The 13,341-nt window shown below is 33.0% G+C and overlaps 2 protein-coding genes across 5 annotated transcripts; one reads left to right on the top strand and one right to left on the bottom strand.

Moving 5' to 3' along the window:
* Nucleotides 1–8,590: 8,590 nt before the first annotated feature.
* On the top strand, nt 8,591–9,851 carry BNACNNG51420D. Of its 4 annotated transcripts, none has more exons than XM_048769467.1 (2): nt 8,591–9,379; nt 9,530–9,851. In XM_048769467.1, the coding sequence occupies exons 1-2, from the start codon at nt 8,696–8,698 to the stop codon at nt 9,533–9,535; spliced, it is 690 nt and encodes a 229-aa protein (XP_048625424.1). In that variant the 5' UTR covers nt 8,591–8,695; the 3' UTR covers nt 9,536–9,851. The 4 variants fall into 4 exon arrangements, with proteins under 4 accessions (XP_048625424.1, XP_013735979.1, XP_013735978.1 ...); XM_013880525.3 differs by having other exon boundaries at nt 9,566–9,851; XM_013880524.3 differs by having other exon boundaries at nt 8,593–9,379; nt 9,563–9,851.
* Nucleotides 9,798–12,091, bottom strand: LOC111209943 (probable serine/threonine-protein kinase PBL17). Its single transcript, XM_022710012.2, has 6 exons — nt 11,709–12,091; nt 11,297–11,631; nt 11,084–11,219; nt 10,866–11,002; nt 10,624–10,747; nt 9,798–10,527 (listed from the first exon to the last, which is right to left on the bottom strand). The coding sequence occupies exons 1-6, from the start codon at nt 11,791–11,793 to the stop codon at nt 10,022–10,024; spliced, it is 1,323 nt and encodes a 440-aa protein (XP_022565733.1). The 5' UTR covers nt 11,794–12,091; the 3' UTR covers nt 9,798–10,021.
* Nucleotides 12,092–13,341: the final 1,250 nt, after the last annotated feature.

The following is a 13,341-nucleotide window of genomic DNA, read 5'->3' on the forward strand; positions in this document are numbered from 1 at the left end:
CATTTGCTGCGTAAACCTTCGCTCAGACAATTCTCAAATATTAAAATATGGAGGAAATTATTACATGGTTCAAGTCAATGTTTATAAAATTTGGACACCATTTTTACGTTAATTCATGATTCTTTTCCGTGATACTTGCGAATGAATTCCCTATATACCATAGATTATATCTGTTAAATTTTTTTTTTTTTTGTGAATTATGCAATAGTGATTTCTGGCACATCGATTCCACAGACCATGTATGTTTCAAATTGAAACCAATCACACCGTTCATATTGTTTCAGGAAACCATCAAAATTTTATAATAATAAGTATTTATCAAACAAAACGCATCATAATCATACTTTATCCTATAACACCAAAATCTCTAATCGCAGATCTAATGGCTGAAATAGGTGGTGATATGTATAACTACACCATTGTATAAATAATAATAATGCTAAATTGTTATATATGTTTTCAAATGCTAATAGCACAGCCTATTCGTCAATGGTCATATTTTTATTTACTTAAAACCTAATATTAGTTCCAATCAATGTTTTTAAATCCGACCCGGACACTGAACCGGACGACTTACCGGGTCGATGGGTCACTGGATCAACTGCGGGTTTATAAATGAATTAATTTTATAATATAATAATAATATATTATCTATGAAAATAAATATAAAAAAATAAAGTTTAATATTTTCAAATTTTTTTAAAACATAAAATAATAGTTTGGATATGTGTATATTTTATGTTTAAAAAGTATTTAGAAAATACTTAACTTTAATTTTATATTTTTATTTTCCTTTGACATATAAAATATCAAAAAATAGTTTAGACTATTTAAAATTTTCTGAATCTAAAAAATCAAGATATAAAATTCATAAATATTTAAATGTCTAATGTGAATAATAAATCAAACTTCAAATTAAAAATAAACCAAAAGTAAAAGATCATTGTAATAAATTATCGATAGCAGAAATAAACTAACACCAAATCACATCAACTGGCATAGTGAAGTTTTCATCAAATTCTAAAAATCACATATATAAATTAAAAACGGAAAGCCTGACATTTTGTCAGCAGCTAACTTCTTAATTGAAAACTTAGAATATAAAACATAATCTAAAAACTAAAAAAATAACGTAAAAGTTATTTATTGGTTTAACCGGTGGTTCAACCGGTATCGGATTCCAAGTTTTAGTGGGTTTTTTCTGGTTTTCGTGGGTTTTTAAATATTAGGTTTTTCACAAAACCTGACCCAGACCCGCGGTTGAACCGTTAAATCCGGTGACCCAGAAAAAATCCGGTTTGACCAGCCATATATATTAATGATATTGTTTTAAATTATTCATTACCCGCTGCTTTAAACATTATTCATATTATTTAAAATACCTAATTAGTCAAGACAAAGGAAAAAAGCCAATTGGAAGTGCCATATCATTCAGATAAAATAAAATCCATGTATTGGTTTTGGTAGTAAATAAAATTTGTTTGAATGTAATCATTTATTACAATCAGAGCTTTGAAGTTCAGCCTTAATTAAAATCGCATGTTTTACAGTGACGTCTTACATGCAATACATTCCTCAAAGAATCCACCAACTTCAGGAAGGGATTTCAGTGCGTCCTATCACAGTATGTATAAGAAATGTTTGGGACATCAGAAAACACCAAACAGATAATACTCAAACTTCCATCGGCTTCCTGTGCTACGACCACCACGTAAGCTTTTTTAAAACTTTAACATATACATATATATTTTCCAATCCACCATATTTGATTTAAACTACTCATTATTTACTTAATTGGTTTGGCACAACAAAATTTGTTCACACTCAGGGACAACTATTAGAAGGTCGGCTCAACGGAAACTCAATATTGATGCCACGATTGGTCTGCGGCTGAACAGGTAAGTCTAACACAATAGTTAAACACGAAATTATAATTCTCTTCATACATACATCTCTATCTCAGGTCGACAATTGCTAAACTCATCATGTGCGACAAGCAAGCATCAGATTTTAGCATCCTAAAAAGCAAGAAAAATATGAAATTTAAAGTTGTCATCATCACAAGTATAATTCCTAAACTTTTCCAAGGTAAATAATTTTTTTAAACACTTCAAAAAATAATACAGATCTAAATTTTTATTATCAACATAACAATAATATCCAATATTTTTCAGGCAAACTACTACTCCGTTCATCACCAGCAACAAATTTCTACTTCAACAAATCAATTGATTACATAAAGCATTTCAAAAGGCGAATAAGAGATCATGCAAAAGCATACAACAAAGAGTGATTCTAATTCATGCATCATTCGGATTATTATTCTCTTTCTCAGAGAACTTGATACCTAGATTTATTTACATTTTAAACTATTTTATCATTGTTTTTTTTTTAGATCTCTACTTCTATATAAAATCTAAAACTCAACTTATGTCTTTCAATCTTTGCTAAGCAATTTAAATATATAGAGAATAAATAAAAAGACATATGTGATGTCTAGGTGTTAGTGAGTAAGAAAGCATGATTAGAGTGAATAAGAAATCTACTATAAAGATGAGATTTATTGGGAGATAAAATTGTGTAGAGCTTTTGTAAATTGCTACTTCATCAATATTTTCGAATTATTTTAAATAAATTGCTCTCATTTTACAAATATTTAATATATATTATTAATAGTAATAAAATATTTCAAATCAAACACAAAATTAAAATAGTCCATATTTCTTAATATAAAAATTACTAATAATAAAAAAAAATTCAAATAAACACAAAATTGAAATAGCCTATTTTCCGCGCGTAGCGCGGACAAAGAATCTAGTAATTTTAAAAACGTCATCAACAAGTTTCTAAGCATACTGATTTTCTTCCTAACCACGATCCTCACCTCTTTCACATAAGTTGTTTATAATATAAATAAATAATTTTGAAATCAGTTCGATCATATCAACAAATTTATATACAAGCTTCATTAAAGTAAAACCGTTCTTCTACTATCTTCAGTTGCTCAAAGAAACAACTGATCCATTACCTCTCCTAAATTTTCAATTTTAATTGACTGGTTTATTCATATCTTCTTTTTGTTTTCTGCACCAATACAAAACTTCTATTTTCTATCATCCACGAGTTTTTCTAAATCATGCATTTTTTATCAATATACATGTGTCTTTAAACCTTTTTCAAAGTATCAAGTTTGAAATCATCGTGTTAGAAGAGATTAATACGAGTAAGGTAATATGGAGATATCCTTCTAACTTAAGTATTTTGTTGCATGGCTTCCAGAATTTGTAGTATTCCTGCAGGTGTATGAGGAATTCATAAGTTTAGCTAATTTTCCAAAAATATGAATAAACAAAAAAAAAGCATAGATATATTTTTTGAAAGAAAAAAGCATAAATATTTATATTGTTCAGTTTATCAATTATTTTTGTTTGTTGCAGATATGCATGAGAAATCAAAGCTGATTGAAAATTAGATGAGGTCTATTCTAGAATAAATTTGACGAAGGTTGAAGACAAGTCCTTTCACAAAAAAGAAGGTTGAAGACGAATGGGTTAGATAAATCAGATGCAAAACTTGTGACCAGTCAGAATTTCAGGTAAAAAAATAATTTCATTTTTCCTTTTACAGTAGTTTTTACACACCAAATTAAGGCCTTAACTCTTTAATGTTCTACATTATTGCTTGACCATTTAGACTGTCTTAGTCGGTATCATGTGTTAAAACAGTTTCAAAATTTCCAATAATTTATGTAGTTAATTTTGCAAATTCTCAAATTTTCTATTGTTTTTTCAAGTAGTTTTTACAAATAGCTAAAAACGAAAGAATTAATATTTAAAAAAAACATATAATTTTCTAGAAATTTTAATAATTCAAAAACGTTTTAATAGAATAGCAAGGCAAATTTTTAAAATTTTAAGCTTTAAAAACAAATAAACTATAAAAATAACCAATATAGGTTGATTTTTAAGTACATGTTTAAAAAAAAGATAATTAAACATTTCATATCAAAAAAATCATAAAGAAAATTGTAAGATAATAAAGATTGGAAACACTGTATAAACTACTACATGTACTATTTCTAAATTTATATTAAATTAAGTATTTGTTACTGGATCACATACAGTATTTTAGCAATATTTTATATTTTATATTTTATATTTTGATATATAGATATATTAATTGTTTTTGGAAAACTATAGCACACATGTATTTTAAGAATGAGATAAGAATTATTGTTTTATCTTTTTTATCCGTTTTGTTTGGAAGCATATACCTCTAATATTATGTGCTACTGTTATCAAGGTTCATAAAATATTTGACAAAAATAATAATTATTCTGATTGAAAATTAGATGTTTGGTCAAATATTTTTTTAGCAGAAAAATAAAAAAATTTAAAGACAATAAATCAACCCGTGCTAGGCACGGGCAATAATACTAGTATCATACTAAACAGTAAATAAAAAAAATCAAACCAAAACCGAATCGGTTTCTATAGATTTCTTAATAGTTTTTTTCATTATATCTAAAAAATCAGAACTAAATGGAGAACCGAAGATATGTACTAGTGGGTGGGAAAAAATCTGAAAATCTAAACAAAATCTACCCGAAAAATATATCTGAACCAAATAAAATTTTACATAAATATACAAATGAGTCTTAAGGTATTTGATTTTGGGGTTCTACCCAAATGAATAGCCCAAAAAAACAAAATTTCAAAATTAAAAAGAAAAATTTCAAAAATTTAAAAAGAAAATTTGAACCAATCCCAAATAAGTACTTAAAATACTTAAGAATGTATGTAAAATAAGTATTAGATTAATAATTAACTCAATACTTAGTTTAATGTATATTTTGATATTTGGTTAAATTTTATAGTTTTATGTTATAATAGTTGCATTTAAAGTTTGATTATGAAATAAGTTTGCTTCTAAACTTTAAATAATGTTTCTTTATTTTGAAGTTTAAATAATGTTTTATACATTCGTAGAGTTGTAAATTGGTAGTTTGAATTTATTTATGTTTTTGTCTTTTCAACTACCACTTTTGAATCATACTATACCAAGTTTTTGTTAGTGTAATTTGTTTTAACTTACAAATTTATGAAGTAAAATTGTATTTTCGAATCACAAATAAATAAGTATTTGATAATCGAAATCCAAATTAGAATTAACTGAAATTTAAAACGGGTTCAACTAAGTTTGCGATATGTTAATATATTCGAAGCGAATCCCAAAAAAAACATAACCGAATTTTAGTTAAAGTTTAAAAATATTCAAAGTGGTTAAATTTTATATTCCTGAAAAACTAAAATTTAATTGAAACCGAGTCGAACCTAATTGAACATTCAAACATCGTGCCTAGGCATAGCCACATAACTTTAGTGCCTACCGTCCAAGAAAAATTTACGGGTCCTTACGGTTCATGATAAAACAAAATTAAATTAGGTGGAGACAATGATGTCAAAATGGACCGCAAATAGTCTAATAGTGAGATAGATCGGGATATATGTATACAAACCGTAATTTTCTGTGGACTGGCCCGCATATATCAAAATACAGTCGAACCTATTGGGGATTGGGCTACCTGGATGTGGATTGGTATGATTGAAATTTCTACGCTAATAATTTTAATGGAACATAAAAATTGTGAGTAACATAAAAACATATGTTTCTCTAAATACTTTATATCGATAACAACAAAATTTGAGCCGATTAAAATAAAAAAGTGAATTCTCTCGGATAATCATTTTTAAGTTTTTGTCATAAAATAGTTTTTAAACAAAAAAAAACCAAAATAGCCACTTTTTATTTTAAAATTTTTAATATATATTTTTTAAAAAAAATTTAAACTATATCCCCAAAACTCCACCCCTTAACCATAAACCCTAAGTCTAGATTAGTTAATTCTAGGGTAAAAATACATTTTTCAACTTTTAGTAAAACTTATTTTGATCACTATTTTCACACCTTTTAGTAAAACTTATTTTGATCACTATTTTTTTATAAAAACTAAAAAAGGCTATCTTAAGGAATTTCTCAAATTAAAATGATTAAAATACTAAATAAAACAACAAAATATCTTAAAGATCACATTTTATAACTCGACAACATAAATAATGTTGGATATGTGCCTGGATACCCGCTCGGCCCCACAAGTTGATCTGATCCGAAATCAGTGACCGAAGCACACAAAAAAGCGCAGCTTAACTAAGAAGAAGAAGAAGAAGTACGAGCCCGAGAGCAATCCACAACTTTTTTTTTTTTTTTTTAACTGGCTTTCATATTAAAATTTAACAAAGGAAAAAAGAGGATACAGAGTTCACAAAGAAGAAGAAAAATAGAACAAAATAAAAGAAATACAACTGGTACTAAAGGAAAACACGAAGAACAACACCGATAAGCAAAACCCTATAAGGTGAATAACAATGGCTCACAAGATGAACGAAAGTAAAATTGGTACGACAAACTACCGGAAGGTGAAAATGGTCAGACTACACAGACAAGTCACAGAAGCAACTCCGGGCCTTACATTCGATTGCCTTCCAGAGCTGTTAATCCAGAGAGGAGCCGAAGCATCCTCACTCTCGTCCAAACAAGCACTACCACTGACAATTAAGCACACAGAAGGTGAGTAGCAACATACGTGAGAGGCACGAGCACACACACAACTCCAATGGCCGAAAGGACATGTTGCTAAGGAGGAAGCTAGGTGTAGGAGAAAACGGGACCTGCACTGAAAGGAAGAAGACTAGTTCTGCCGCGGGAAATCCAAGGGAACACCACGACACTGGGATGAAACAGCCTTAATCGTGCCGTCGAGGAGGAGAAACCGGAGCTCCATGACCACGAACCCGATAAACACCACCCACGATACTTCTCTTAAAACAAGAGAGAGTTTCCTTACGAGATAATGGAATCAAACGAGACAGAACGCATGACCCTGAAGATGAAGAACCAAGACCCCAAAGCCCAGAAGCCTGGAGAGCTCAAAACCAGGAAACGGGCTCTCCAACCCACCATCTCTGTGAAACCGAAGAGAGCAAAGACAGGGGAAGCTTGACCAGACAGCCGACGCCTGAGTACCAGACACTATCCTTTGAGCAACACGCGCCAACACCTTTGTGAGCAAAGCCCACGAAGCCCTACTTGGGTATGAATGGCAAGTCGCTGTCGCCGAGACACCAAGGCAGAGAGCCAACCCCACATCAACACAGACCGCTGACAGATCTGAACCGATTGAGCCATCTCCGTGACTCACGCGCCTCCAGAACTGGCTAAGGGAGAATCACACCAAAGAGATCTGAAAATCGGCAGATCCAAAACCCTAGCCACCTTAAAATCCGACTCCGCAACTAGCCGCACCTCCACGAACCTCGCTGTCCAACCAAGGCCACCGGTGACGACAGATCTGGAAGAACCGCCATGGTCGGACCCCGAATCAATCATCAACCAACGACATCAGTGCTTCAGCATATCGGCTAGGGGGAGAGGCTAAGTAACGAAGCAAAGGGAAAACGAGAGGGGAGAAGGAGGCACCGGCACCAGCGGCGAGCCGCCAACGCCGGTGGAAACGCGGTGGAGTTCTTGAGGTTGTAGAGAGAAGCGAGAGGATTAGGATAAGGAGAGAGAATAAAAATTCATTTTATGAGAGCAATCCACAACCCATTCTTATTTTAGATATTCAACTTTTTATTTTTTTTCCGGTTACGGCTTAAACACTTCAATAAACAGAATCTTTGGCCCCAAATCTCTCTCATTATTGTTTGATAAATCCATAAACTGAAGTACCGGTTTTAGGATCCAACAAATAAGGTTTTGTTTCTTTTAGCAACTTTCGAATTTAATTCTAAAAGCAAGAAAATAAGAAGCAACTCTGCTAAACAATTAGTGTATTAACCTTTCATTATAAATGATCTTAGGTTTGTGTTTCTCAATTCCCTATATATTGGTTATTATTGTTTTTGTTAATTTTTGGATACAAGTATTAAGTAGTAATAAATAAAAACAGACATATAATGAATATATAATTCAAATAATAAGAGTTGTAAATGATATATTCTTTTATGTTTTTCTCATTTTTCTATAATTTTTTTTTATCATTTATTAAATAAATAATTTTAAATCTAATGCATGTCATTTACACAAAAATAACTCTATAATTAATTTATTTTTATAAACACATTATAAATTTACATTCAGATTATGGAAACGATATAATATATTTTAAACATTATAAATAACAACTTGTGAGTTAGTCCACAAAACCGTTTAACCATGCGAAACAGGATTGGACATATATAAGATTGATTGTCACCTACGGCCACTACCAATCACACCCATAAAAACCACAATTGGCCGTGGATCAGCCCGCCCGGTTCGTAAAAATTATCCGCTAGGGTAGACTACTTGGCCGCGGTTTGGTCCGCATGATATCTCTAGGAGGAGACAAAGCGAATTATACCATACTTGTGAGTTGTGACCTTACCTTTACTTAAATGCCGTGTCGAGAATCTAGTTGAAGATTTAAAGACGCATGCATTGACACGTAGCCAATTAGAAACTTCCACGTCTTCATCCTTTGAGTGGATAAAAGACACAGTTAGGCTGTTTTGATCATCGTCAACCGCTCTAACCCCAAGTTGGCTCATTTTCTTTCTCAGAAATTCAAATCTGAAATCTTCGAACTTCGATTGTTATGGAGGCAGAGTTGCTCGACTGGGAGCTTGTGCATGGCTCCGACACGGAATCAACTGATTCAATCGCATCGGAGAAGAAAATGGGGAGCTCAGATGGAATCGATGATGGTATGATTCTCTCGCATCATTTCTCTCAGAGCCTGGAATCGGAGGATTCTTCCCGGGTCGATTTGGGTTTCGATCAGTTGGATGTTTGTGAATCGAGTGATGCTTGTATCATAAACGAAGATGCGCAAGCCGAGAGCGAGGCTGTGGCTTATGATGAATCCCATGTTGCGAGAGAGTGTTTTTCCGAAACAGACCATCTCCAAGTTGCTGATGGAAGAAGGCACGTTGAGAGCCAACTTGGTGTTGAAGAGGATCCGAGCAATTCAGAGGGAAACCAACTGGTTTCTGGGATTGTTTACGGTGAAGAGGAGATTGGATCTGATAGTGAAGCAGTTGAGGAAAGTGGAGGGGATGCTGTGGTTGTGAGATGTGGTGATGATACTAGTAAAGGCAGAGAGACTGTTTGGTCGAAGATGCCTTTGGCGCTTGTCAAGTACTGTGCTTTTAGGATTGGTCCTGTCTGGTCTGTCTCCATGGCTGCAGCTGTGATGGGTTTTCTTCTCTTTGGACGCAGACTCTACAATATTAAAAACAAACCTCAAAGGATTCATCTTAAAGTTGCTTTCGACTATAAGGTAACATTGAAGTTGAATTGCGTTATCATTTTGTTTGACGTTGGTAGATTGATTCGTTTTAGGAGTCAGCTTTGCTCTATCTTACGTTGATGCAAAGTAAACTTGGTCTACCTTTAGCTGTAGAATTTCAAATTTTGGTTTACTTCACAGTCCTAGCTTGGGTTGTTTATATGGTCTGTGAAGAAGGTGTCGCAGGTGATGAGTCAGGCAGCTCGACTCAATGAAGGATTCACAGAGAAAAGAAGGGTCCCTGTGATCCGCCCTGCTCTGCCAGCTCCTGGTGCATGGCCCGTTTTGAGCCTTAGATGAGAAAGCTGGATCATACAATCTTTTCATCTACCAAAAGAACAGAGATGCATGCGTGTACAGCGTCTTTCTGATGCTCCTATCATATGCTATAATATTGCTATGCAATCAGTTTGTCAAATATACCATTTTCTTTGATCAAAAAAAAATCCATTTGAATTTCAAAGGTTGATCAAATTGCATATTGCACTAATATTCGTAATCCCCAAAAAGATTAAAAAAAAAAAAAAGATCCCCAAAACGAAGACTCAGCTTATTTATACACTTAACCCAACTCTGCTACCTTTCTTGATCATAAATCCTCAATTCACTTGTGAATCTTTCTTGTTTTGAGTCTTAAACTTTGGTAGATTCCGGATCCGAGTCTGAAACAAGAGCAGAAACATCCACGGAAGCTTCGCTCTTGCTTCTACCACTCCTCCTCTGTCCATCAACGTTTCTTGTGCCTTGGGAAGAATCACAAGGAGCTGCTTCATATAAAGTTACAGACTTGCCTCTGCTATGGAGATTAGCCATGACTTCCTCTTGGGCATTACCGTCCTCCTTGAGAGTCTCGAGGACTTCTACTACATGACTCATGAGGGGTCTTCCTTTCGGGTTTTGGCTTAAGCATTGGTATGCCAAATCAGCTACTTTCATCAACGCCTTGGTGGTGTACTGCCCATCCATTCGAGGGTCTATGATCCTCAAAAGCTTTTTGTTGTGATTGAGTAGCGGTCTTGCCCACTCGACCAAGTTATGCTCCCGGCAAGGTCTGCTTTTGTCCATTGCCCTTTTCCCAAGGAGCATCTCAAGGAGAAGTACCCCAAATCCATAAACATCACTTCTCGATGTCAAATGCCCTAATTACAACAACAAATAGAGTCATTTTAAAAACAGCTATGACTTTAATGGGTGAAAAGTGGGAATGGAAAATTAGCAAAGACAGAGAGACAGACCAGTCATAACATACTCAGGAGCGGCGTATCCGTAAGTGCCCATAACACGTGTTGACACATGCGTTTGATCTCCGCTGGGGCCATCTTTCGCTAGTCCAAAGTCAGCGAGTTTAGCATTGTAACACTGCACAAGCATTACACCTTTCAGGGACAGACAAATCGAAACAAGACTGTAACTTCACTAACAATTCTAAACCTTTGTAGACAGATCAAAGAAGAAGAAAACTGAAAACATAGCAGACCTCGTCGAGCAATATGTTGGCAGTCTTGAGATCTCGATAGATGACGGAGCGTTCAGCACCATGAAGAAAGGCGAGACCCTTGGCTGCGTGTAGAGCGATCTTCAGTCTTTTGGACCATGTCAAAGTGCATCCAACTCCTGCCAAGAGAAAGAAACATTTCATATAATATAATCCTTGTTTAAGACTTAATCACAAACAAACAAGTTGATGTAACAAACTTCGAAAGAGATGTTTCTCGAGGCTTCCCAATGACATGTATTCATAGACTAACAACCTGTGGTCATCTTCACAGCAGTAGCCAATAAGCTTGACCAAGTTGGGATGACTAAGCTGTCCTAAATAGTTAACTTCAGCCTACAACAACAAAAATCCAACACTTTGAAAAGCATAACTCTCTCTAGATACATTAAAAGAGGCACAATGACACATACCAGCCACTCTCGATCTCCCTGAAACCCCTCTGGATTAAGTTCTTTGATAGCAACTTTGGTGGACTTGTAACCAGGCCTGACGGTCTCATCAACGACACCTTTGTAGACGACGCCGAAACCACCCTCGCCGAGGATGAAATCAGGCCTGAACTGCTTGGTGGCTAACTTCATCTCCTCGTAGGTGAAGATGTCGACGTTCTCGTAACCAGGATTGGACTGGAGATCTTTGATGTTTTTGGGAGGCAAAGGCAAACCGCTTGGACTCGGTTTACCACCAACCGACGACTCTTTACAATCCGTATTCATTAGATACACTGCTGACTTTGACTTTTTCCCTGAGGATGGATACAAGCAAAATTCAATTGTTTTTTACACAAACAAAAAGGAGATCCAAATCTGATTGATGAGATACCTGGTGCTGGTGTCTTCTTCTTCTGAGAGGAGTTTTGGTTTTGAGAGAATTGGAACTGCCCTTGAGCGCTAAAGCAAATCCCCATGAAACTCCTAGATATAAAATGCCTTTCTTGTCACCTATTTATTTTATTCGATTGACATCATCACATTCTCCATCTTAAGCAAGAAATCTTAGACGGATCAAGGAGAAGAAAAGCCCCGATCTCCGAGAAACTTGGCTACTTTAAAAAAACAAAATGGAGATGATGGTTTCTCGGAGTCAGGCAGAGAGAGAGAGAGAGAGAGAGAGAGGTGAAAAACAAAAATAAAAAGGAAGGAAGGAAGAATAATTTTAGAGAGAGAGAGAGAGTGAGTGATCCGTTGGAATCGATGGAATTTCAGAGACTAGCCGCCAAATCAGAAGAGCCAACCCTATTAACTCTTGTTTTCTTCTTCTTAACCAATTTTCTCCACGTCACCAAACAGGTCCGAGTAGACCCTCCAATGGTCCGTGTTGAAAACGAATGAGTCTTCTCTCTTTTGTTAGGAACTAGGATTTAATCCGCGCGTTATTTTAATTTTTAAATGTTAACTATATAACTATTTATTTGGACGTTATATTCTGAACAACAACAAAATTCTAAATTGTATGTTTGTGTGAATATTTATTTTTTTAGAAAAAAAAAACAAAAAACTATACATTTTTCATATAGATGTTTCATATAGTTTTTTATTTTTTATATTATATATTTACTTATTATTTAATTTTTCTTATATTGTAAGGCAATTTTTTCAAATAGTTACTTTTAAGTTTTTGTACAAAATAGTCATCAATAAGAAAAATGACTAAAATAACTCATTTTATTTTGAAATTTTTAATATTTCTTTTTTATTTTTCAAAATTTGAAATCATATCCTCAAAACTCCACCCCATAACTCTAAACCCTAAGTCTAGATTATTTAACCTTACGGCATAGATGTATTTTTACTCTTTAATAAATGTTTAATTCAGATAAATGTTTAATTTAGTTTTTCTATTTTTCTATTATATATTTACTTACTGTTTATCTTCTCTTATTTTGTATATTTGTTTATTCTAAATTTCTTGCTTTTATATCAATGATAATATTACAATATATATTTAATATAATATTTTATTTCTTATATACTATATTTACTTATTATTTATTTTTCTTATATTTTATATTTACTTATTATAATAATACGATAATGTTTAGTATAATAATTCTATTTCTTATATTGTGTATTTAGTTATTACTTTATAGATGTTTAATTTAGTTTTTTTAATTCTTAATTTTATATTTACTTAGTATAATATTATCGTATTATTAGAATAATTAAATATAGTATATAAGAAATAAAAATATTACATTAAACATTTAATATTATCGTATTATTAGTATAATATTTCTACGGTATAAATGTATTTTTACGCTTTAATAAAACTTCTTTTGGTCATTTTTCTCATTAATATTATTTTGTGACAAAAACTTAAACTGACCATCTTAAGGAATTTCTTTGTATTGTATATTTATTTATTCTAATTTTCTTGCTTTTATATCAAATGGTAAAATTACTATAGATATTTAATATAATATTTATATGTCTTATATTGTATTTTTGCTTCTTAT

This window comes from Brassica napus, chromosome C9 (assembly GCF_020379485.1).
Source record: "Brassica napus cultivar Da-Ae chromosome C9, Da-Ae, whole genome shotgun sequence".
Classification (NCBI taxonomy): Eukaryota; Viridiplantae; Streptophyta; class Magnoliopsida; order Brassicales; family Brassicaceae; genus Brassica; species Brassica napus.